Here is a 27,528-nt window from a genome sequence, read left to right as displayed (position 1 = left end):
GTAAGCGTGTGAGTGTTTGTGTGTGTTTGTGTGTGTGTGTGTGTGTGTGTGTGTGTGTGTGTGTGTGTGTGTGTGTGTGTGTGTGTGTGTGTGTGTATGTGTGTGTGTGTGTGTGTGCACGTGCGTGCGTCTGTGTGGGTGTCTGAGTGTGTGTGTGGGTGTGTTTGTGTGCGTGTCCGTTGGTGTGTGTGTTCAGCGGAGGGGAAAAACGGCTTTGACACGGAGATTAACCACGGTATTGTTACAAGACATTGTCTCTCAGGAGCAGGGGATGAGAGACCGAGGGAGAGAAAGACACTGAGAGAGAGAGAGAGAGAGAGAGAGAGAGAGAGAGAGAGGGGAGAGCGATGGGTTACTGAAAGAGGAAAGAGGGTGTTTTTTCAGGAATGGTGAGGGGGTGACATAATGGAGTATAATTGGGTGGGGTGGGGGATGTGCGTGCCTGCATGCTTGCGTGCGTGCATGTGTGTGCGTGTACGTGTGCGAGAGAGAGAGAAAGAGAGAGAGAGAGTGAGTGAGACAGAAGGGAAGGGAGAGGTTTAAAATGCATGGTGACAGGAGGGGAAAGTGTGTGTGTGTGTGCGTGTACTGAGTTGACCAACAAAAGAGCTACACAGAAGGAACGTGACAACTCAGCAATTAGCACGCACGCACACACACACACACACACACACACACACACACACACACACACACACACACACACACACACACATACACACACACACACACACACACACAGTGTCATCTGTCCAACACGACAACACAACAACAATTACGCATGTTGCATACCTCATCAACACATACAGTATAACGCACAACATATGGACAAACCATATCAAAAACATAAACAACACACAAACACAAGCACCTCTTATATACAAAAGATTATGTCAACCTTCTCTTTTACAAAACACACGCGCGCGTGCACACACACGGCGACAAATAATGGCTCTATCTCTGCCACACTGACACATACTTTCACATAACATCGCTCCATAAGTCTAACATCGTCGCTCTATTTTTTGTTCGTAAATTAATGCCCTTTGAGTATCGCACAAAAGTAGTGAAGATCTACATGGTTACAACGCGTCATGATGCGACACTTTGTGACCATGTAGATCTGCTATTTTAGCTATTTTCAAATATTTTTAAAAAGTTTAATAATATAATAAAAATGAATTCATAATGAATAATAAAAAAGGAACTGTTTTGGACATACAAGGTTTCCACCCTACAGCAACAATATACATTTTCAATGACATGTGATAATGTTCATGTCCCAAGTCAGCAGCATGGCTCGTACTTCACTGAGACAATGGGACACAAAAGATAAGTCTGGGAGTTGGGTTGCAACTTCCTAAGTACATTAATAACTATATTATGGGGTTTCCCCCATGTGGACAATATGCTTTCAGTTGTTGATTTTAGTTAAATTAATCTTAAACTTTCATTACAAAGTAAAATAATTTGACGTATCAAACTTAATATTGGACGCCTCTGTCTGCCCACAATCTTTGTTAAAACTTTGCACACACACACACGCGCACACACGCACACACGCACACACGCACACGCACACGCACACACACACACACACACACACACACACACACACACACACACACTCACACAATTCAATTCAATTCAAAGGGCTTTATTGGCATGAGAAAACATACGTTTACATTGCCAAAGCAGAAAGCATAATACAACAATACAGCAATACAATCAAAACAAAAAATATGTACATTTGAAAGTCAGAATCTTCAATAGATCAATTTCTATGTACCAAGGTCACTGGGTGCAGGTATAGTGCCGGAATATACACAATGATTAGTCTTTAGGGTGGTTGTGTTCCGTTTGATATCCTTTTCCTATCACAGCAACTCACGAATCTTGCTGCTGTTTTTGCACATTGTTGTACTTCGCCCAGCAGATATGGGAGTTTTTTGTCATTGGTCATGTTTTCAAAATCTCTGTGTGTGGTTGTAATCTGTGGGAAGTATGTGTCTCTGATGTCTTGGTACAATGGACAGACGGTTAGGAAGTGTAGCTCGGTTTCCACTTCATTTTGTGTGCAGTGGGTGCATAGTCTGTCTTCTCTCGGGATACAGGTCTGCCTGTGACGACCTTTCTCGATCGCAAGACTGTGCTCACTGAGTCTGTACCTAGTTAAGATTTTTCTTTGTTTTGGGTCAGTCACGGTGCTCAGGTATTCTGCCACTGCGTATTATCTGTTTAGGGCCAGATAGCATTCTAGTTTACTCTGCTTTTGTGTTGCTTCTTTCCAGTGTGTCAGGTAGTTTTCCTTTTGCTGTTTTATAATTTGGTTTAGTCCAATGGGTTTTCTATCTCGTGGCTCTGTTTGTGTTTGTGCCCGGAGTTCCAGGGCCAGCTGGCTGAGGGGGCATCTCTCTAGGGTTTCGCTGTGTGTGAGTGCCTTGTTATGGAGTGCATCTAGGTCGCTTTCTTTTAGGTGGTTGTAGAACTTAAGTGCTCTCTTTTTTATTTTGATAATTAGTGGGTATCGTCCTAATTCTGCCCTGCATGCATTATTTGGTGTTTTTCGCTGGGTACGGAGAATAGATTTGCAGAATTCTGTGTGTAGGGTCTCGGTTTGGTGTTTATCCCATTTTTCAAGGTCATGGTTTGCTAATGGTCCCCAGATCTCACAACCATAGAGGGAAATTGGTTCTATCACAGAGTCCAGTATTTTAAGCCAGGTTTTAATTGGGATGTCTATTTTGATGTTTCTTTTGATAGCATAGAATGCCCTTCTTGCCTTGTCTCTCAGGTCCTTTACAGCTTGGTTGTAGTTCCCTGTGCTGCTGACTCACACACACACGTATACAGTCATCCACCTCACCACACAGCTCATTGCAATCAGGTCAAATGGTAAAGAAAAGGGAGTGAAGACTGAGACAAAAGCTAGATGGAACAGATAGAGAGAAACAGAATGGAGGTGTGGGGTGGGGGGGGGGGGTCAAAACGCTGAGCTCAGGGAATGCCATTTTCAGTTTACCACAAAAAAGGAGAGCGGGACATAGAGATGGAGGGAGAGAGAACCTGTCAGGGTTGTCCCCTCATTCCGCTCACTCTTGCCCTGGCGAAGGGTGTTGTGTCCGCCCTCCCCTCGACCCCAGGCCATGTTGGAAGGGTAAGCGCCCGTGCACACGCACACGCACACACACACACACACACACACACACACACACACACACACACACACACACACACACACACACACACACACATCCCCCCCACATACACACATTCCTTTAAGAAATATGCCCGCTTCAACCGGATTCATACCAGTGAGGCACAATTTCTCTAGAGGACAGTGTGAAAAGTGCCAAATCAACACATAAACTGCAGGTCGCGAACATCGGAGATGTCTCTTACAGGCCCCAGGGGAGGAAAAGAAAAAATCTGTTTCATACATATTTTAATGATCTAAGACAGTTCTGCAATCTTTGAATGTCCGCACTGAAGGACAGATGGGAGAGGAGAGTGACAAGAACAGAGAGTACGAGGGGATGACATGGTAGAGTTATACGAGTGCAACTTTTAATTTAATAGATAGATTATAAAAATCTAATAGATAACCAATCATTTAATGAAATAATCCATGTTGGGCATGTCATTACAGACAAAAAGCTTTTAAAAATGTAAAAAAAAATAGAATAGTGAAAATAACCGTTCTACAAGTTCCCGATGTGTCGCATCGCGATGTGTTGAGAGCTTGTAGAGCTGCTAATTTCACTATTTTTGCATGACATTGTTGTGCGACAAAGCTGTGGTTATTCAATTTGTTGATTAAAAACATGTTAAAAACAAGTTATCGATAGAATAATTGCAAAGAAGATCATCGATGGTTGCAGCCCTATAGAGGTATGATCTGAACTTGAACTGTATTTTGAAAATTGCATAAAATGCACTTCTGCACGATCTGCTCAGCCAATAAGATGCCCTCTAGTCTGACCTCCTCCGTTAAACATCAACCCTAGCGTCCCTGTTCTGTGTGTAATGCTGATCTGAATCCATATTAGTACAGGAACTTGAGAGTTATCTTACTGACTGACATCCTAAAGTGGCTCCCATTTGGACAAGACAACCAACAGCCTCGTTAGGAGTTAATTGATTCCGGCTTAGATAGCCTCATCAAGATGTTACTTGAAGAGTAGGCTGCACTAGCCTTCCTGATTTCGTGTATAGAGGGGCGGGATTAAAATCAGTGCAGAGAGAATGCGCCTGATCTCATTGGTTCACCGATCTGTCCGTCAGCCCCCGCCTCGTCAACACAACATTACGAGCGACGCCCACTGCACTCTGGTTGGTTGGGGAAATGAACACTTCCTCATACCGGGTACACCGACGCGCTGGTCCAGGCTTTTATTTTTTAGCAAAACTAAACAATAAAAGCCTGGAGATCGAGGCTACTTGAAGAGTGTCCAGGGTATTCATGAGCAAGTGTGCAGTGGTGTAAAGTAACTAAGTACATTTACTCAAGTACTGTACTTAAGCACAATTTTGAGGTACTTTTACTTTACTGGAGTATTTCCAATTGCCTATACTTTTATTTCTACTCCACTACATCAAATATTGTACTTTTACTCCACTACACTTATTTGAAAACTTTAGTTATTAGTTACTTTGCATGTATAAATGAATACATTATAAAACATACATTAACCACTTTAGCCTATGTTATATCTAGGCTATTTGAAAATAGCCGATCTACAAGCTCACAACGCGTCACATCGCGACCCGTTGTGAGCTTGTAGATCGGCTATTTTCAAACATTTTATTACTTTTACTTTTGGTACTTTAAGTATATTTTGATACCAATACTTTTGAATTCAGCACTTTTACTTGTAATAGAGTACTTCTACATTGCAGTATTGATACTTTTACTCAAGTAAAACATTGATGTACTTTTCCCACCCCTGCGAGTGTGTAATGTATGGACAACAGGGTCGGGATTCTTTAGGATTTTAACGATTCTGATTCCCTTTCACGATTCCTACACGATTCCTAAGAAGGAGATATCCTAAGAATTGTAAACAGCTCTCTACTTTCAGGCGTCTTTCCAGACTCACTGAAAACGGCTGTAGTCAGGCCGCTACTCAAGAAACACAACCTTGATCCATTGGTGCTGGGTCATTATAGACCAATCTCAAATCTGCCATTTTTGGACAAGGTCTTAGAAAAAACTATCTTTCATCAACTGGATGTGTTCCTACAGAACAATAAGGTTCATAACAAATTCCAATCTGGCTTCAGGAAAGGTCATAGTACAGAAACAGCACTTGTAAAAGTAATTAATGATCTTAGGGTGTCCGCTGACGACAAAAATGTATCTGTTCTCCTACTCCTTGACTTAACCGCTGCTTTTGATACGATTGATCACACAATTCTACTACAGCGTTTGGAGTACTGGATTGGTTTGTCAGGCACAGCCTTGTCTTGGTTTCACTCTTACCTAACAGGCAGAAGCTATTTTGTCAGTCTAGCTAACTTTGACTCAGACAAACACAACATCTGTTCTGGTATTCCACAGGGCTCAATTCTGGGTCCCTTATTGTTCTCCCTGTATATACTACCGCTGGGATAACTCATCGCCGATCACGGAGTGAACCTCCATTTCTATGCTGATGATACCCAGCTGTATCTTTCAGTAGCTCCAGACGACCCCTGCGCTCTAGACCCATTGTTGACCTGTCTGTCCAGTATAAAATGCTGGATGAGTGAGAACTTTCTTAAGCTAAATGAGGATAAAACAGAAGTTCTCATAATTGGTTCCAGTGAGCAGAGAGAATCAATAACAAGTAGACTTGGTAACCTGGCTGTAGAAAGTAACACCACAGTAAAGAACCTGGGGGTGATTATCGATTCTGAATTGAATTTCAATACACACATTAATCATGTCACCAAGATTGCTTTCTTTCATCTTAGAAATATTGCGCGAATTAGAGACTATCTGTCATTAGACGATGCAAAAACGCTGATCCACGCTTTTGTTTTCTCTCGGCTTGATTACTGCAACGCACTCTACTCTGGCCTGCCAAAGAAAACAACTGACAGATTACAACTTGTTCAAAATGCGGCAGCCAGAATTTTAACTAAAACCAGGATGAGAGAACATATCACTCCAGTTCTAGCTTCACTACACTGGCTCCCGGTTGTTTTTAGGATTGATTTTAAATTTATTTTATTAGTTTATAAAGCTCTAAATGGTCTGGCACCCTCCTACCTCTCTGACTGCCTAGAGAGATATGTTCCAAACCGGGCCCTCAGGTCTTCAAGTGCTGACCTGCTCGAGGTGCCTACAATGACATATAAAAAATACGGTGAAGCAGCATTCTGCTTTTACGGACCGACAGTGTGGAATAAACTCCCATTACACTTAAGACAGGCAGCCTCTGTCGATAGCTTTAAAGCACAGCTCAAGACCTATTACTTCACTCTTGCTTTTAGCTGATTCTTTGGTTGATTTTTAATTCCTAACTGTATTCCCTATTTTAATGTTGTTCTATGCCTTTGCTTTTGCCTTTGCTTTTATTTTATTTTATTTTATTTGTTTGCTTTATTGTTAAATTGGTTCTAACTGTAATTGTATTCTTGCTATGTAAAGCACTTTGAGCTGCATTTCATGTCATGAAAGGTGCTATACAAATAAAGTTTATTATTATTATTATTATTACAGGAGGTTCCAAATGAACCCTTACAGATCTGTAACTCTGAGAGTGTACAAATGGAACCAATGATGGTCCTTGAAATTAAAAAGTTTGAGAACCACCATAGCAGACATGAAGTCCACACACCAGCTCTGACAGTGTGATAAACCGGTTCCGGATATAGTTCCAAATGTGATGGAACCTCTTATCTCCACATTTGAACTTTTTAGTTTTGTTCGTAAATGAACGCCCTACCTCGTCATGCTACAGTGTCACACAAAAATAGCAAAATAAATGGTGATCTGCAAGCTCAAAACGTGCCGCAATGTCACCGATGTTATGCATTTTGAGCTTGTAGATCAGCTATTTTCACTATTCTTTCATTTGAATCCTGAAAAATAACAGTTTTGGACAGTTTTGGGTCGGTTTCCATCCGACAGCGACGAAGAGCAAGCAACGAGAGAGAGAGAGATAGAGAGACAGAGAGCGAGAGAGAGAGACAGAGAGAGAGAGATTGAGAGTGTTTGCGTGTGTGAGCTCAGAAGGAGCTCCCTGAGCGAGGGAGCATCTAATTAATCCTAACTCCTCCAGTCTTAACGAGGTCTTAATTACTCTGGCTGACTTACTCAAGATGAGACGGCGGCCCCCGGTGCTTCTCATACCACCACGCAGAGCCCACTGGTCAAAAGGCAAGCGCTTTCACTGCGCAATTACACAGCCAGCCTGTGTGTGTGCGTGTGTGTGTGTGTGTGTGTGTGTGTGTGTGTGTGTGTGCATGCGTGTTGAGGCATGATTGTGCGTGCAGTATCACAGTATGTGCATTTTGAATTTGCGTGTCTTTGTGTGTCTGTGTGTGTTGACATGTCTTTGTGCGTGTGTGCGTGCGTGCACGTGTGTGTGTGTGTGTGTGTGTGTGTGTGTGTGTGTGTGTGTGTGTGTGTGTGTGTGTGTGTGTGCGCGTGCGTGCGTGCGTGCGCGCGTGTTCATCTGTACCTAAAACAGTTGTCATCTCAACCCACTTCCCACACCGAGCAATCGGGCCATTGTGTGTAAGAGGCTCATCCTTAAGAACCATTTTCCCATACACAGCATCTATTCAGGCCCAATTAGAGGAGCTATTCACCACCCGTAATTCCCTTACATCCCTCCCAACACACACACACACACACACACACACACACACACACACACACACGCATGCTACTTTTTGTTCCCTCAAAGGGCCATGAAGGGGGTCAACGAAGGGGGACAAGAAAAAGATGAGGGCACGAGAGGGGGGATAAGAGAGAGAGAGAAGGAGAGAGAGAGAGTAAATTTTTTTCCTGACCTGGATTTTTGGGGAATATGGTAATAATGAGGGTAATGAATGCAACAGGACAATGCAACAGGACACACACACACGCACACGCAGTGCTTTCAATTTCCCACTCTCGTCCCAGCCTTGGAAAGAACAGTCTTTGCTCGTCACAAATAGGATTATCCATGATTCATTTTTTTATTAAAGGAAATAATCGGCGCAGAGCTCCCTACGTGGATAAAATATGGTGGATTAACGGAGATTACGCCGCAATTAAATTTGAATGTGAAACAATAATAATACTAAGTCATCATTTACATAAGATTAGGATGAGGAAAGACCATGATGCTGGTTCTTAAAGACACAATCTGGACTTGAATCATGTATTTAATACTGTTCTTACATTTTTGTCACGTTGACTTCATGTTGACTTCTTCTTACATTGATGTAAACATATGTTATGTTTTGTAGGGCATTTTAATGTCTGAAATGCGATATTTATACATACTGTATATTTATGTATGTATTTATTTACACACACACACACACACACACACACACACACACACACACACACACACACACACACACACAGTCACTTGTTACTGTGAAAAAAAGAATGTCGTTAATCCAATAATCTCACGTCACCTAAATCAGTTGTAATGGATGTACTGTATGTACAGTTTCTGTATATATCCTGTATATATGTCCATCTGGTTGTGTGAAGTGCAAGGCCATTGGCACACATTTCAATAGTTTAATCTAAGTCTGTTTTTGTTTACACAAGATTAATCGGATATCCGATTGGGGATGCTACTTAAATTAAAGACTAGATTAATTTGAAACAAAAGCTCATGTAAATCTGCAATAGATAAAGTGATAATTGACTTGCTGCATACAACCATTAGTCTTAATTGAAACCCTTCCAGTTGACCAACTGGTAGGGTTTAACTCACTTGGCAAAAGTAAACCTTTTGCTACTGCCTGGACAGGAGGCACCAGACTGAAGCTTTAATAACTGTAATAACTGTAGGGTTTTAAAAAGCCTGCAATATTTGACAACTACACTACCACATCTACAGTGTATCTGGAATTTATTTTGTTAATTATTCAAATTAGTATGATACTTAAATGTCTATCAATCTATATTGGAATATATTTCCGAACATACAGTATATTTATGACACAAATGTATAGTATATACTAATGTATGTGTGTGTGTGTGTATATAATACTACATAAAAACACATAATGATAATTATTATCTACGTTGTGCGACTGTCTGTCTGTCTGTGGTGGGCACGCAGATATGCCCATATATGGACTGGACATATGCAACACGTTATCAATGCAACAGCGTGTAGGGTGATAATGTGCTGCAAAGCGCCGCATTATCAGTCCAAATATAGACTTGCCCGAGGCCAGCGATTGCAGATTGCCATTGTTATGCAAAGTTTTATGCATATCGTTGCGGTCGGGCAGAAACCTTGCTTCTCTATATTTCCGATTTTCACTATTCTATCATGAAAAATAGGAATGGTTTTGAACATACAAGGTTTCCACCTGACAGCGACGATATATATGAGGATCCCCAACTTCAGCACAAATCGACATTGTTAGGCAACGGTTACGTCACAGTGCTTGGATCAGAGCTGACTGACATCAACCTATGCTGGGTACCGAAACCTGAACACAATACGCGCTAACAGACGGGGGGGTGAACGGACGGGTGGGTGAACGGACGGGCGGGTGAACGGACGGGCGGGTGAACGGACGGGCGGACAGACAGACGGCCGGACGGACGGACGGACGGCCGGACGGACGGACGGACGGACGGACGGACGGACGGACGGACGGACGGACGGACGGACGGACGGACGGACGGACGGACGGACGGACGGACGGACGGACGGACGGACGGACGGACGGACGGACGGACGGACGGACGGACGGACGGACAGATAGATAGATAGATAGATAGATAGATAGATAGATAGATAGATAGATAGATAGAAAAACTACTGATTTGTGCTGTTGCTTTGTGCTGACAGGCCTCTAGGTGTACTGTCCCTTTAAGCTGGGAGCAGGTAGGCTTAGCAACCTGGTGTTTGCTTAGCAACCCGGCGTCCGGGCGACCCTGGTTGCCGTGGCAGCCGTTGAGGATGTGGCATTGCCTTGAGGAAGTGGTCACCGTGGATATGGACATAAGGGCAGATGGTGTGTGTGTGCGCGTGTGTGTGTGTGTGCATGCGTGCGTGCGTACTCATTTAAATATGCCGTCCTGAATCTGTGGAGGAGCTGCACGCTCCTTTACAAAACAAACAGAAGCCTGTAAACAGAAAACAATCAGCGCCTTTGTCTTTAATGCTGTTGTTCTGTTGTCCTGCCTTTCATTTGGTTGTCCAACCCGCTCTCCTTCCCTTCTTTCCTTCCTTCCCTCCTTCCTTCATTCCTTCATTCCTTCCTTCCTCCCACACTCTATCCCTTCCTCAGGACCTCTCAACTCTGAAGTTCACACTCAAACCCCAATATATGGTTGGTGTCGGGCAGATACCTCTTATCTCCATTTTTTTTGTGTGTGTTTTTTCGTAAATTAACACCTAACTCGATCATACTACAGCGTCACACAAAAGCATCAAAAGTAGCAGATCCGCAAGCCCGAAACGCGGCGCGAAGCGACGCGTTTCGGGCTTGCAGATCTGCTACTTTTGCTACTTTTGAATTTGAATCCTGAAAAGTAACAGTTTTGGACATATGAGGTTTACACCCGACAGAGACGATTTACTTAGTTGACCGGAGTCCCCCCGGGACTCCTTCTCCACCAAAGGTCTTTGCTGAACGTGTTTTATTTTGGCTGAATGTTGGCCCCAGAATAGGGACGCGAGGGTTCCTGTGGCTAAATGAACATGTAGCAGCGTGTGCTGTCTGTACTGTATGTTAGCATTACATTGCAAATATATCCGCTGCTCTTATTGAGACGTGTGTTTCTTTCATGACACTAATGACAGTCTTTGTGTGTGTCTGTGTGAGTGTGTGTGTGAGTGAGAGAGAGAGAGAGAGAGAGAGAGAGAGAGAGAGAGAGAGAGAGAGAGAGAGAGAGAGAGAGAGAGAGAGAGAGAGAGAGAGAGAGTGAGAGAGAGAGAGAGAGAGAGAGAGAGAGAGAGAGAGAAAGCAGAACGGCATAAGAGGGGGTTGTATACAGTACAGTGTCTGAGAGGGAAAGTGGGCTTTTGAGACACCGTGCCACACTCTCTCTCACACACACACACACACACACACACACACACACACACACACACACACACACACACACACTGAGACCACAAACCCCTCCCCAAACGCCCGACCGATTAGGAGCAGGAACTCTAATTACTCTACAAAGAGCCTGACAGAACGGCTGACCAGAGAACCCCATCTGTGCTATATGGTCGGTCTCTGTCTCTCTCTCTCTCTCACACACACACACACACACACACACACACACACACGGCCAGTAACAGCAAAACGCGCATGCAGGAAAAAGGACAAAACACAATAGTGTCAAGACAACTTCAATGTACGGAGGGCAGAGTGAGGTCACGAGAAATGAAAGTGAGACAATAAAGGAGGAACTGGAGGGAGAGTCGAGAGACCTGAAGAGAGGAGAGAGGAGGAGGAGAGAAGGGGGGCGGCAGGCAGGCCATAGATGACAGGTTGATACCAACCCAGACAGAGTGGATTTAAACAGAACACAACACAACACTCTGTTGTACAACGGTCAAATAATGATCTACAAGCTCACGACATGTCGTGATGTGACACTGTACGACAGAGTATAAATCAGGCTTCTCAGATAGAACCGGATAGAACTGAATAGAACTGAATAGAACTGGATAGAACCGGATAGAACCAGATAGAACCAGATAGAACCAGATAGAACTGAATAGAACCAGTAAGAACTGAATAGAACTGGGTAGAACTAAATAAAACTGAATAGAACTGAATAGAACTGAACAGAGAATAGAACCAGATACAACTGGATAGAACTGAACAGAACTGAATAGAACTGGAAAGAACCAGAAACAACCGGATAGAACTGGATAGAATTGAACAGAGCTGAATAGAACCAGATACAACGGGATAGAACTGAACAGAAGAGGAAAGGACAAATGGAAAACAAAATAACTGTGGGGAAAGATGGGGAAAAAATGGAGTGAGAGGACTGGATGAAGGGAAAGGTGGAGGGATGTTAGATAGAAGGCATAAAAAGGTGCCAGAGGTCTTATTACCTTGACGTCAGAGAAGAACATCTTGAGCGCGTTGGAGGAGGGATAGCGTGAGTAGAAGAACATGAGCTTGGCTTTCTTCAGGTGGTTGGGTGACAGGCCCTCTTGAATCTGAACACACACGTTAAGGACACACACCTTTATTTGTTCAGGTTTCATTGGAGAGAGCATGGAACTTGTTTATTTAGCCGAGATGAGAGGATTATCCTGTACCATGTAACTTGATAGATAACTTTTTTTAAATATACATGAAGGTATCTGCCCAGAATGAAAACAGATGCTTTTCAACTTAATACAACTCAGTGTGAGATTCTGGGGTCTCAGAATTTACCACCACTAGCATACCACCATTATATACTCATAATAACAATACACATGTACCTTAAAAATGTATTTTAAAAAAACAAAACTGTAAATTTGGGGTTTGAAAGGTGGTTTTGTTTTTTGCTTTGTCACGCAGATGGCAAAAACGTTCCCACAAGAGTACTGGAAGTACCAATCTTGTGGATATGACTGAGTACATATACATACAAGCATACGAGTATACAGTATATGAGTAGCTTGAAAGCAAGTTGAGAGTGTACATAAACAATTTACAAGTTCTCAATCTCAATCTTGGTTACGCAATGAGGCAATGGTGAGTTATTTCACATGTATTTTTATGTTATCTCAATTATATATTTCGAAACTTTTTTTGACCGTTCAACAGTTTCAAATACTGTCAATAAAGCAGAATATTGTGTTTTATTGTACTGTATGTGCGTTAGTTAACGTGGGAAGCATGTTTTGGGAATTTGCCGTGCTACTGACTGCAGGGAGGGAACAAGTTAATAAACTGACCACTTGAACCCCAGCATCCATGTTCTGGGGGAACATCAGCCAAAAATATAGGTGAGCTTGTAGATAGGCTATTTTTGGCGAAGAGATTTTGTGTAGTAGACGGTTAAAATCTGTCCAAATAGAGTTGTACCTCAGGTCTGTTTTAGTAAGAATAGAGGGTTTTGCATTAAGTGGTTAACAATGCAAACACATGACATGGCAGATGCACAGGCTCACAACACGTCACGATGTGCGAAGCACTATTAGTCATAAGAGGAAGTATATATAGGGCTTAAGTGGTTAAAAACAATTATGGTACTACACCTGATTGACACAGATGAACAAACAGAGGCTGAAACATGCTGTTTGTAAACGACATGTGATCAGTGGCCATTCCACTGTCTGTCTCACCCAGCAAAATAGTCATTTGCCTGGCATTGGTAAGCGCAGTCACCAGGGGAGAGAGAGAGAGAGAGAGAGAGAGAGAGAGAGAGAGAGAGAGAGAGAGAGAGAGAGAGAGAGAGAGAGAGAGAGAGAGAGAGAGAGTGTGTGTGTGTGTGTGTGTGTGTGTGTGTGTGTGTGTGTGTGTGTGTGTGTGTGTGTGTGTGTGTGTGTGTGTGTGTGTGTGTGTGTGTGTGTGTGTGTGTGTGTGTGTCGACAGCTGTGCCCCCACGACGCTGCCATTTCCTCAACACATTAACAGACCTTATAATCTATCACAGAGGAAGAGGCAATCAATGGAACTCCCTGCAAGGTCAATTAACAGCACGCGTGTATGTGCATTGTGCGCACGCACACACACACACACACACACACACACACACACACACACACACACACACACAGGCCCCAGAGGTCATGTGACTGTGGAGAGCGACGGGAACAAGTGAAGCGAGGGATAGATAGACAAAGGATGGGTCGCGGACACATTTCTATGGGTCGTGAGTATATTTGTATCTAATTTTTTTTTTATCGAAAATTCTGAAAAAAATAAAAATAATAAGTCTAACATATTTCTAAATTATTTCATGCATTAACAAAGGAAAACAAAGAAATTCCATTAAAAAAAAAAAAATTAAACATTTAATATACTAGTTTGGTTTCCGGGAACACATAAAATGTCTCTTTTGGTTCTCTAGATAAAAAGTTTGGGAACTACTGATGTAGAGAAGAGAGAGATAAAGGGGGAGGAGTGGAAAGCAGAGATGATAAAGAGGAGGTGAAATCTCACATGAGAGAAATACTATTTTACTAGTTTGTTTGTTTGTTCAGATTGTCTGACTTCCTCATCGAAACCAAAGAAAGCAACTAAAGACGAGAAAAATCTACATTCAAATTCAGGACATAGAATCCCTGAGATCTATTTAACGAACAGTAACATTTTGCATTCAAAAGCATTCAAAAAAGTGACTCAGAGAGTAAATCACAGAGTGTACACATGGAACCAGGTTCCATGTGTACACTCTCCGAGTTAAATGATAAAACAGAGGATTTTATTGTGGATAAATTACAGCCACAGTGAGGTGAGCAGCACCCACTACAACGAGAGAGAGAGAGAGAGAGAGAGAGAGAGAGAGAGAGAGAGAGAGAGAGAGAGACAGAGAGCGACACAGAGACAGAGAGACAGAGAGACAGACAGACAGACAGACAGACAGACAGACAGACAGACAGACAGACAGACGGGTAGAAAGTAAGAGAAAGAGGGAATAGTATGATTTTCCATCCGGTCAGTCATATGATCACATGGTCACTTCAATGCACAACAACCTGCCATCCAGTTAACATTAATACCAACCTTTCGCCACCTGTGCATGTGTCTGTTTAGGTCAACTAAAGGTAACTTGCTGTTTCCATAGCAGAGCTGTCCATGCATTTTGTTTTACAATACACTTTGACTATTAAGTCAAGACAGGCGCTCACACACACACACACACACACACACACACACACACACACACACACACACACACACACACACACACACACACACACACACACACACACACACACACACACACACACACACACACACACACACACACAGAGAGAGAGGAGCACCTTACTCAAAGTCAACAAGAGAATGGTGTCATAGTGAATAAATCATGTGTGTGTGTGCCGGTACTGAGGTAATAGTAGCTAAATGAAGCACATAAATAAACAAAATGCAAAATGTGCTTTTTGCTCCTCTACTGCGTTTGTGTATGTGAGTGTGTCTCTTGCTCAGGGCACAGCGTAAGACTTGTAACTTGACCTCGCTGCCAGGTGTGTGTGTGAGGCGGGAGAGAGAGAGAGAGAGAGAGAGAGAGAGAGAGAGGGAGAGAGAGAGAGGAAGCGAAGGGGTAGCGAAGGGGTAAATCCATAAATGAATGCAGGACATCTGCTCAGTACCATAGAGGATTAAAAATACACAGGCCTATCTCTCTCTCTCTGTGTGTGTGTGTGTGTGTGTGTGTGTGTGTGTGTGTGTGTGTGTGTGTGTGTGTGTGTGTGTGTGTGTGTGTGTGTGTGTGTGTGTGTGTGTGTGTGTGTGTGTGTGTGTGTGTGTGTGTGTGTGTGTGTGTGTGTGTGTGTGTGTGATTCTGTGCACAATGCAAAGCACCTTAACCTAACTGCGTGTCTTAGAGCTTACACGCTCCTGACCACTTCTCGTCTGAAGCATGCAAATACTGCAAATGACACAAGACTAGATAGAAACATAGCTAGCTGGACAGATAGATGGACAGATAGATTGATGGATAGCTGGGTAGAGCGATGGATAGACCTGATTTGAAACCATTTGAATACATATCGAAATTGATTCAAAACATTGGTCATTTGCAAACAGAGAGTCAAGGAAAGGGATTTTGTCAAATGAGTTGTACTTGTGCAAATAAATGCACGCACGCACGCACGCACGCACACGCACACACACACACACACACACACACACACACACACACACACACACACACACACACACACACACACACTCTCTCTCTCTCTCTCTCTCTCTCTCTCTGTTTCTCCCTCTCTCCACTGCACACCCATTCATGTCTGTACAAACACAGTGCTACTTTAAGATCACACCAATTGTCTATTTTATAATATATTTTATAATAAACTCTCTTCAAGAATGTGTAGCCTAAGCCTTATAAAATAAAATGAAATTACAAATTATAACTGTACAACATTCAAAGTAAAAGTATATATCTTTTCTGTCGGCTGGAAACCTTTTTGTTATTATTTAAAAAACATTAAAAATGAGAGAAAATAGTGAAAAATCAACAAGTTCATAACGATTCACATCGGCTATTTTCACTCCTTATGTGACACTCTTGCATGATGGTAAGTATGGCATTAATCTGCAAAAAAAAAAGTTCAACAATGGAGGTAAGAGGTGTCTGCCTGACAGCAACGATATATTAAAAGTATATATTTAACCCCATTTCCATTTTTAACCGGATGAAAATATTGGATGATAGCCGGATGATAAACTTATAGCGTTAACCACTTACTGTGAACATCTATATTCTTTGTTGTAATGTTGAATGTTTTCAGTCCAAAATAGGGACAACAGGTTGAAAGTGGCAAAATAGATTGTTTTATTTATTTATGCATAAATGTGAGAGAAATATTGGGATGTATCTAAAGGACCCTTCCTTTAGATACAGAGCATAATGATTGCTCATTAGTATGTGATCATGTTCAGAATAAAGCTTCTTTCTAGTTGAGTGGAGGCGTACATCTAAACAGTGTCTCTTTGATGGAGTCACGCTGGTCAGAGGGACCCTGCACCTGCAAGGAGCCTCCATTCTCCATGTTCAAAGTCTTATTTCTCTTTCTGCTTTGTTCTTCAAAGATCTGCTATACATGTGTGTGTGTGTGTGTGTGTATCTGGCGTGGGCATGTCTGGCGCGTGCATGTGTTTGATGACCGGTGGAAGCCGTCTTCATATGAATGTTTGCGGATGTAAAAATAAACAACTACCTGAAAACACCTGTCCACACAGCATGTACTGTGTGTGTATGTGTGTGTGTATGTGTAAAAGGAACCAGAACACACACAGCTGCCAAGCAACTAACAGCTCACACTGACAAATGAAAGAGAGAGTGAAAAAGAAAGAAAGAAAGAAAGAAAGAGAGTTACAGATAGCGGTAGAGAGATATAGAGGGATAGAGAGAGACAGAGAGAGTGTGAGAGAATTAGAGAGAGAGGCTCTTAACAACTGACAATAACGTAAAAGGGAAGTCAATATGAATATTTAGGCTAGCACAGTTCACACTTCCCTTTCTCAGACACAGACACACACACACACACACACACACACACACACACACACACACACACACACACACACATTTAAAAAAAACTCCCGTCAATAAGGCTGAGCATTCACCTGCTTCTCTCCCATGCTCTTTGAAAGTTGATTAGCTTTGAGCTCCTATTTACAAGGTTTTCTCTCTCTCTCTCTCACACACACACACACACACACACACACACACACACACACACACACACACACACACACACACACACGTGCGCGCACACACAAATATGATTTGCTTTGAGCATTTATGTACAAAGTGTTTGCGATGAAAGAGGGCCTAACAGCAATGTCTCAGAGCAAGTGGGAACAGAGAAGTCGCTGGATGTGTGTGTGTGTGTGTGCGTACGTATGTGTGTGTGTGGTGTGGTTGTACGTCTGTGTGTGCGCGTGCATATCGCTCCTGCTCGTGAGTGTGTGTGTGTATGTGCCCGTGTGTGTATGTGCCCGTGTGTGTGTGAGTGCTTGCCAGCCTCTCAGCACCTCTGAGCACCACTCCCCACACCGCACGGACTTAAAAGGGCTTGAGAGAGCAGCGTGCGACCCGTTTAATCTTCCCCCTCTTGCAAGACCCGGCGCACCCCTTTATAATCTCCCCGCCCAGCGGGGAAACACAAGGGTCTAGAGCAGGAACCAATTAATACGGATTAATTGATATATATTATATATCTTTTTTTAGTTAAATTAACATCTGTACAGAGATTTCCCTTCCCCCTGTCACACACAACACTGACCTTTCACCCCCCCCCCCCCAGGGAACTTTGGCGAAAACAGAAAAGACACTAGTATAGAGCCCTGAGGGACTCCTCTCAACCGGTTTAAGCGGTTAAAGGATACCGTGCTGCCTGAGTAAGGCGATATGTCTGCCATGTCCTGCAGGTCCCCGCACTCTGACTTGATGAGGGCCAGGGAGAGGCCCTCGGGACCCCCCGGGCCGTGCTGGCTGGGCGAGCTCTGCCTGTGGTGGTGGTGGTGGTGATGCGGGTGGTGGTGGTGAGGGTGGTGGTGATGGTGGTGGCCGCCGCCGCCGAGTTGGCCCCCCGCCAGGGCGGCGGCCATTTTGGTCCTCAGGCTGACCGTCTCGCGCGTCATGTCCATGGAGTCCGGGGAGGTGGAGGGGCGGGAGTGGTGGTGGTGGGGGTGGTGGTCCTTGCCGGGGTACCCTGCGCCTCCACCTCCCGCAGCGTGGGAGCCCAGCGGGGGTCCCTGGAAGGGGTAGCCCATGAGCGGCAGAGGGGGGAACGGGTGACGGAACGACGGCGAGCCGAACCCCAGCGAGGCGGAGAGCGCAGAGGGGTGGAGGGACGGGTGGTGGTGGTGATGGTGGTGGGGCATGGAGGCGTTAATGGCACTTTCGCCTCCTCCTCCTCCTCCCGTGGAGGCGCTCTTGCGCACCACCAGGGGCAGCGCCTCCGTCTGGTCGCTGTGCGCGGCGGCGGGGGCGAACGAGTCCAGCGGGCCGCCGGTCGCCATGACGTCACCGAAGCAGTGCAGCCTCTGGTTGGAGGAGAGGTAGCTGGGGGCGGGGCTCGCCCCATCGTCGCCACCGCCTCCGCCGTTCAGGCCGAGCGCCAGCGCCACCACGGACGCTCCGGCCCCGCCCCCGAAGCGGGGGTCGGGGGTCAGCGGGGGCAGGGGCACGAAGGGCGGCGGGCAGGAGGAAGAAGAGTTGGAGGAAGAGGAGGGTGGAGCGGCGGTGAGGGCGCCTCCTCCTCCTCCTCCTGCTGCTGCTGCTGCTGCAGCCAGGCGGGCGTGGTGGTGGAGGAGGAGAGGATGGTGGTGGGGTGGGTGATGGAGGAGACCCACCGGCTGCCGTGGAGAGGAGAAGCCCTTCACCACCGTGTCCACCACCTGCGACACGGCGCAGTTCAGCTCCTGCTTCAACGTCTCCGCCAGCTGCCTCCCTCCTCCTCCTCCTCCGCTCCTCTTCATCCTCCCGTCCTCATCGTCACCCCGTCCGTCCTCCTCTTCCTCTCCGTCCTCCATGTCCCCGTCCATCAGGGCCTGTTCTCTCAGCAGGGCCCGGGCCCGGTCCAGGAACAGACCCGGGTCCGACATGTCCGAGAGGTCGTCGTCGCGGCGCCGACGGCGGCGGTGGTTTTCGTGGCGCCGGCGCCCGAGATCGAGCGCCCCCGCCGCGCCTCCTCCGTCCTCCAGGCCGTCGGAGCGGACGCTGTCCTCCGACAGGTTGCCGTCGTCCTCCCTCTCCCCGCCTCTTCCTCGCGTCCGGTCCACCTCGCCGTTCCCTCTCTCCTCTTCGTCTTCCTCCTCTTCCGTCTCCGAGTCGTAGATCTGGTAGAATTTCTCCTGGAGCTGACGGAGCTGCTTCTGAACGGAGGAAAGAGAGGGAGAGGGAGAGAGAGAATGAGATCCTTCACAACCCCACATTAAACGCTGTTTTGTCGCTCTTCTTTTCTGCTCTTCTCTTTGAGACAAAGAGAGAGTGACAGATAGATTAGATATAGACAGAGAGAGAGTAAGTCAGTCAAACAGACAGACAGACAGACAGACAGACAGACAGACAGACAGACAGACAGACAGACAGACAGACAGACAGACAGAGAAAAAGAGAGACAGACAGACACAGAAAAAGAGAGACAGACAGACAGAGAAAAAGACAGACAGAGGGAGAGAGCATTACGGAAGCAGGCTTATGACCCAAAGGGTTGCTGGTTTGAATCCATGTGTTATACTGTTCTCTAACATGCATTAACACCTCTGTGGTGCAACCAAACAAAGCCCCTCCTTCACTCTGACTGCAAACATAACATTTTTTGCTAACTTTTTCACTCGACACAAGCCACATACTCTGAGCCGGCTCTCAACCTGTGGGCCGGGGACTCACTGGTGGGCCGTGAAGATGCTGCAAGTGGGCCCCCAAATACTAACACTACGATTTTAATGATAATATAATTTTCAATTAATTAATAATTGAATTTAAAATAAGTAATGTTTAGAAAATAATTCAAGGTATTTTGTCTTTAAAATCTCGAAAATGAGTTTTCATTGAGATACGGATAAATAGGAACATAAAAGTATGTTAGTTCCATTGATCCAAGCCGGAACCCAATCGATTGATTGATCATTCAAATGCCCTGAAAAATGCACGTTCAAGTGGGCCCTGATCCAAAAAAGGTTTGAGAACCACTGCTCTATAAGCCACGCCAAAGCGCGTCCAGAATTGCACCTCTTAGTGGAGTGCCGCTTAGCAGCGCGAACCAGCCTGGCGGAGTGAGCGACTGACCTGCATGTCCTCCAGCTGCAGTTTGAGCTGCCGCCTCTCCTCCTGCCGCTGCTCCTGGCGCGAACACACCAGCTGGGTGAAGCTGTGCTGCTGCTGGGGCAAACGCTGCTTGCGCTTGTTCTCCCGGCACAGCTCTCCGACGACCCCCGGCCCGCCGCCGCCGCGAGACCCCGGAGAGCCCAGGAGGGACAGGGGCAAGTGGTTTCCGTTGTCGCCTCGCTGGTGCTGCGGTCGCGGGAGGTGGTTGTTGGTGTCGTTGTCGTTGTTGTTGTTGCCACTGTTCTCCTGCGGGCCTAGCTCGCCGCCGGCCCCGGGCCGCACCAGCGGCGAGTGACTCATGCCCCGGATGATGTTCTCCACGCGCGCACGCTTGGCGCGCAGGTGCTCGTCCGACAGCCGCTCCGGGTCGAAGGCGGCGGACAGGGACGCCGCGGGGCCCGGGGCGGGGGGAGGAGGGGGATGCAGGGGAGGAGGGGCCGTCTGGGAGGAGGCGGACGAGGAAGAGGAGGGATGGGCCGGTTGGGGGCGTCCAAAAGACGAGGAGGAGGAGGAGTTGGGAGGAAGGTGAGGCGCCGGGGAGAGGCAGTCTGAGGGGCTGTCGCGGTCGCGGGACGACGCGTTGCTGCAGGCGTCGTCAGCATGCGTCTCAGAGCCGCCGCTGGACAGACCCCCACCCCCCTGGGAGAGAGAGAGAGAGAGAGAGAGAGAGAGAGAGAGAGAGAGAGAGAGAGAGAGAGAGAGAGAGATTAGACAATGGATGTGTTGGGATGGACGGATGGACGGACAGATGGAGCGTTCATTTAACTCGGTTTACCGTGTACTGGGACGGATGTCTGAATGAACAAATATGTGAATGAATGAAAGAATAATGCAGCAGAAGAATAATTCAAAAAGTTAGTTATGTTAGTGTCTTTATGAGTGTGCACGTGTGTGTGTGTGTGTGTGTGTGTGTGTGTGTGTGTGTGTGTGTGTGTGTGTGTGTGTGTGTGTGTGTGCGCGAGTGTGTGTCTGTGTGCGTGTGTGTGTGTGCGTGTGTGTGTGCTCTCACGCACCTGGAATCCCATGTCACTGCCTCCGTTCTTGCCCATATTGTTCTTCAGCAGCTGTGAGATGATGGTAGCTCCGGGGAACGCCATCATGGCGTCCTCGTACGTGTTGGCCCTCTTCAGCAGCTTCCTCAGCACGTTGGACTTCTCGCCGTCGCCGTTGGCCATGCCGTGGCCTCCGTGGCCGATCAGCGGGCAGTCCCCGTCCTGGTCGGGGCCGTGCGATTGGTTCATGACGTGGAGCAGGGTCTCTCTGGCGCGGGCGAATATGGCGCTGCCCCCCGTGGTCCTCTTCACCCCGATGTCAACGCGCCGGCGCTTGGTCTGTCTGGTTAGGAGCGCGCCGCTGTCATGATCAGGCATCACGCAGGGCAGCTAAAGGCTCATAACGCAGGGTGGTGGTGGTGCCTCCAAGACGAATACACAGGTAGAGAGGTGCACTCTGGATACCTGGTCGAGGGCAAAGCACAATATGACATGATGACCCATAATGGCTCTGGGATTGACATTTTCCCATAATCAGATGAGGAGTTTAATATCAAAAATAAATGACGCAATTTAAATAAAAATGCGTCTTTTGTTATTACTATACTTTCTCAAGATGCAATCATTCTGTTTATCATGTCTATTTTAGACATATTTTTTGCTCCCTTTCCAAAAGCATTGCATCATGAAAAAGACCAGTACTTATGTCATTTAATGTTTGCAAAGTCATAAACGGCTGACCCCTTCAGTGCCATGCCGTAAAAACACCAAATCACACAAACCTAAAACTACTGTAAACAAAACAAGAAATTTTTAAGCTCCAATATGTATCTGTTAAGAGCAACGGGTGAGCACTTTCATTATCATAAAATGCTCACAAAGCAAAACAAGACAGAAAGAAAAAAAACAGACAGACTTGACAATGAGTTTCCTGACCCGAAAGGCTAAGGTGGCATGGGAAGCTCCGCGAGCGAACAAATAGACTGCCGGTAATAGTTCAAGAAGATATTCCCACAGAGAAGTAACACCTGCTCTCAATAACCAAAATAAATTTCCCATTTCCTCCCAGTCCCCTGAGACGTAACCTCCATTACAGCGTCTTGTGAGGCGCCATCAAGAATCGACTTGTTTGTCAAAAGCAGGTGTAGAAGTAGTGCTGTGTTTATCATTTTGTTATTGTCTTTTTCTTGCACTAACCTGTTTGTGTTTGTGGCAAGCTTTAACCAGGCTGTGTACTGCTGTGGAAATTGTGCTTATACTAATGAAGCTGATGAGAACTAGTGGTAAATTCACTGCATTTGTGTACATATACATGTAAGTCCAAGAATTGTTAGCTCTGCTGGTTTTGATCGAGAACATTATTCCATTATCAGTGCTAAGTTTAGACTTTGTTATCGGGGAGGGTTTTTCGTCATCGAGTTCAACCAGGGCCAGTGGTGTAGGAGTGTCTGTGATTTCATGTCAGAGTCGCAGAGGTTGTTTTTTCCTCCGCATATATTCGAATGTCCGGCAGCACAAATACGGCAAGCGCAGAAGGACAATCACAGCAGTTGAGTGCTGGTAAATCAAAGGATTGGGTTCTAAATAATTCCATTTCAGGGCATTTAATAGGGATTTGAGCCTGATGGCAGCTAGCTTCTCCGCAGATCAGGGGTGGGGCATCATGCATGAAGCAGATTATTTATGCCTGAACGTGCCTTCTTTTACAAACTCAAAGGTGCAGATCATCGACCAAAATATGTGGAATATTGACAATTTAAACACATTTTAGCTTAATGCACCAAACACAAATATCAATCCTTTCATATCTCATTGACAGCCATATGGACAGACGGACAGACACCATAAAAACAAAGTGAAAATAATATTTGTATCCTACCATCAACAAACGAGCTTGTATGCACGCACGCACGCACGCACGCACGCACGCACGCACGCACGCACGCACGCACGCACGCACGCACGCACATACACGCACGCACACACACACACACACACACACACACACACACACAGGCTGAATTTTCCATGTCATGTTTGCATCTGTTTTGCAACTGATTTTCAGAGATAGGACTATAGGAAAATGAATTTTACAAATTAACACAGCTTTTAACAACAGTTTATCGGTACAGAGGAGAGTCAAGTTGCAATATAATTCTGATGTGAAAATCTGTCTGAAATGGAGAGAACATGCACATGAAATTGACCGTTTAAACCCTATTCTTAAGAGGCGTTGATAGACAAAAAAAGAGTGACAAAAGGAGACAAAATAGTCATGCAAAAAAATAGCACCCTACTAACTACTCATACTGTAGCTCCCTGTCTGTAATTTGGATGAAACAATATTTGTTTTACTTTACATTTTAGCAAATACAACTGCTGCATTTGAATCGGTTTCCTCAGATGCTTTGGAATGTAACCATGCTCTACTTACTGCATGCACAAACTCTTGCGTGCGCATGCACACACGCACACGCACGCCACACACACACACACACACACACACACACACACACACACACACACACATACACACACACACACACACACACACACACACACACACACACACAGGTAGAGACCAGCCGAGCGGTAAGAGAGAGAGAAACTGAACAAGGAAAACTTAATGATATACGCTTTTGAAGTAAAAATGTTAACAATAATTTGATAAGCGCTGGCCAATGCTCCGTGAAGCCAATACAAGGGTTTTGTTACAACTGTTATTGTCAATTTTACACTCTGGCTTAATTTAATAAATGAAATTAATGCTGATTTTTCCTGAGTACATATCGAATGTTTCAGAAGGCAGTCAGATAATCACCACAATCAAACGTTTTGCAAAGCCCCTCCAGCCACGCACACGCACGCACACGCACACACGCACACGCACACGCACACACACACACACACACACACACACAGTACCCAGCCATGACCCAGTTACACACACACACACACACACACACACACACACACACACACACACACACACACACACACACACACACACACACACACACACACACAGAGGTGGACAAAGACAGAAACCGTGAGACAGAGCGAGAGGCGAGAGGGACCATGACAAATGGAGAGAGAGGGGGAGAGGATGAGCGAACAATGTAATAATAATGACCATGAGAGGATCCAAAGTACTTGCAAACAAAATAATGTTTGCTTGAGTCTGGATTCAAATTCAGGAAAAATATGACTCAAAATCAAATATTTTGAAGTATATAGCCTCTGCCACATTATCTCTATAATTGTGTCCTCTGTTAATAAAAAAAAAGAATAGGACCATAAAGATATTCAGACATTAGGTGGTTTAACACCTGTTATGATGTTCCCCTTGTACTGCAGTAAATGAGTGTTATCTTATTTTACAAAGGTGGAAACCCCCCATAAGACTGACCGGAAAACAACACTGTAACAACAATACAACAATACTTCTGCACACATATGGACAGAGAGACAAGTGTGTGTGTGTGTGTGTGTGTGCGTGTGCGTGTGTGTGTGTGTGTGTGTGTGTGTGTGTGTGTGTGTGTGTGTGTGTGTGTGTGTGTGTGTGTGTGTGTGTGTGTGTGTGTGTGTGTGTGTGTGTGTGTTTGTGTGTGCGGAGGGGTCTTTTTTGTCCTTTTCTTTTTTTACTGATGCAACAAAGATGAAAAGGGATATCTGTGAACAAGGTATATAATAACTTTGAGAAAAGGAGATGTGAGGAATGTCCGTGGTTAACAAGATAGTTAAAAGCCGTTGGTGGCCCTTCGGTAAGAATAAGAATAAAGTCTTGCAGATTGGAAACAAGTCCGCAAGGACTTTTTTGGCCGGACCTTTTAGACAAAAGCATTATAAATGTAACTGTGTTGTTTTACATTCTTTTGCCTAATAAAAATTTCAATCAATCAATCAATCAAGCGAAATAGGAAGTGGTGCGGTAAACGTTTCACAAATGTTACGTTACGGTCCATTTTCCAGTAAAAACATCATGAATATACTGGACATGAATGAATGCCACGGCGGCGACGGCGCAAGATAAGACCAGTCAGTGACTCATTATTCTAGGAAAAGGAGAAAGACCTGTGACTCAATAATATTCTAAGAAAAAGTGTGCCAAGTTATTGCTAAATGCGTGGAACAGGTTCTATAGCCCCTCTCGTTTACACACACCAGATTTTTGTAATTCTAACTGCACCTGCCGTTGTGCCGATCGACTCGGTAAAAACTGATTTGGCTATTTATTTTATACATGAATATATGGTAACCGGAAGAATCGCCCCAAAACACGCTCGCCCCCACTTTTTTCTCGGACCGCTCGTCCCCAGCGGTTCTTGTATTTCTTGTATTTGTTTTTTACTGAGGATAAGGTTAGAAATAAGTTTAGTTAGGGTTAGGCATAGTTTTACTGAGGTTAAGTTCAGGAATAAGGTTAGGTTTAGGCATAGTTTTACTGAGGTTACGTTTTTAGGAATAAGGTTAGGTTTAGGCATAGTTTTACTGAGGTTACGTTTTTAGGAATAAGGTTAGGTTTAGGCATAGTTTTACTGAGGTTATACGTTTAGGAATAAGGTTAGGTTTAGGCATAGTTTTACTGAGGTTACTTTTAGGAATAAGGTTAGGTTTACGTAAAACCAGGGCAGGTGGCGACCGTTCCGAGGTCGCCGGATTTGCCCCGGGGCGACTGTGTTTTGGTGCGAGCGTTTTGATATTCAAAAATATAGCCTACAAAAGTAGAAACTTATAGTTTTCATATCATCCAACAAGTAGGCTATATAGAGGCTAGTGGCGACGGCAGCTCCAATAGCCTACAAGAGAACGGGAACAATCCGGTCTCTTGAGTAGAGAGTGTCAATGGGAGTAAAACGGACACAAATGTAGACACATCTCAATATGACAAATTAATCAGTTACCCAAAAATAAAGAAAAGGGACGGGACACACACAAAAAACATAAAAAAAACAACAACAACAAGAGAGCTTTAATAATTTCATAAAGGAACAGCAAATGTTAACTTCAATACAAACATTAAACAGATAAAAGGAAAAAGAAGGCTAAAATAGGCGAGCGATTAACGGGTCTCTGTACTATAGAGACCCGTTAATCACTCCATTACGTGCAGCCTATTCTTCTTTAGCTTTCCTTTTATCTGTTAATGTTTGTATTTAAGTTAACATTGGTCTATCTATATCATAGGCTGTCAGTTCACTTCACGTGCAGCGCGTTTTGCCCTCAGACACACATACGCGGCCGAGAACAGAGCTGTTCACAACTCCAGCAAAAAGTCACAGAACAGACCAGAGAAGAATCGATCTTAACACTGAACTCGACTCAAAGATGCATTAAACTACAATGAAACACTGTACCGTGTGTCTGAGATGTAACAGTGAGCCTGGATCTGCTCGGTTTTCACATAATATAATAATATAATAGCTAGGCTATGCGGTGCGCTCGGATCGGACACACACAGTAAAACAAAAAAAATGATCATAATGATTAATAATAATAGGTAATAATAATAAAGCAGTGTGGTACTTACGTTGTGAAACAACAATAGGAGCGTCTTCCCGAGTCCGACTGTAAGAAGAGAAACTCCAAGAACACGAAAGAGAGAGAGACGGAGGGAGAGAGAGAGAGAGAGAGAGAGAGAGAGAGAGAGAGAGAGAGAGAGAGAGAGAGAGAGAGAGAGAGAGAGAGAGAGAGCTCCGCACTCTTCAGATCAATGCCGTAATTTTCTATGGCAAAGTGGAGAGAGATGAACGCGCGCGTGTGCATACGAGCGCGCGCGCGTGTGTGTGTGTGTCAGAGAAAGAGAGAGGGAAGGGAGAGGGAGAGAGATAAAGACAGAGAGAGATGAACAAACAGAGAGAGAGAGAGCGCTACTGAATGAGATGAGGGGGA

General features: G+C 45.0%; 1 protein-coding gene across 1 annotated transcript in view; it reads right to left on the bottom strand.

Moving 5' to 3' along the window:
- Positions 1 to 27,262, bottom strand: part of LOC308080351 (prospero homeobox protein 1-like) — a 67,733-nt gene extending 40,471 nt beyond the window's left edge. The window contains exons 1-5 of the mRNA XM_080422175.1: positions 27,167 to 27,262; positions 21,658 to 22,101; positions 20,606 to 21,283; positions 18,199 to 19,689; positions 12,243 to 12,350 (exon numbers count right to left, since the gene is read on the bottom strand). Coding sequence (XP_080278301.1) covers positions 12,243 to 12,350; positions 18,199 to 19,689; positions 20,606 to 21,283; positions 21,658 to 22,014 — 2,634 coding nt within the window. The 5' untranslated portion in view covers positions 22,015 to 22,101; positions 27,167 to 27,262. The remainder of the gene's footprint in view (positions 1 to 12,242; positions 12,351 to 18,198; positions 19,690 to 20,605; positions 21,284 to 21,657; positions 22,102 to 27,166) is intronic.
- Positions 27,263 to 27,528: the final 266 nt, after the last annotated feature.

The sequence above is a fragment of the Gymnoscopelus braueri genome (assembly GCF_963280865.1).
Source record: "Gymnoscopelus braueri genome assembly, chromosome: 24".
NCBI classification, from domain to species: Eukaryota; Metazoa; Chordata; class Actinopteri; order Myctophiformes; family Myctophidae; genus Gymnoscopelus; species Gymnoscopelus braueri.
Note: the sequence above shows the minus strand (reverse complement) of the source record. Positions and strands in the feature narration are given on the sequence as shown.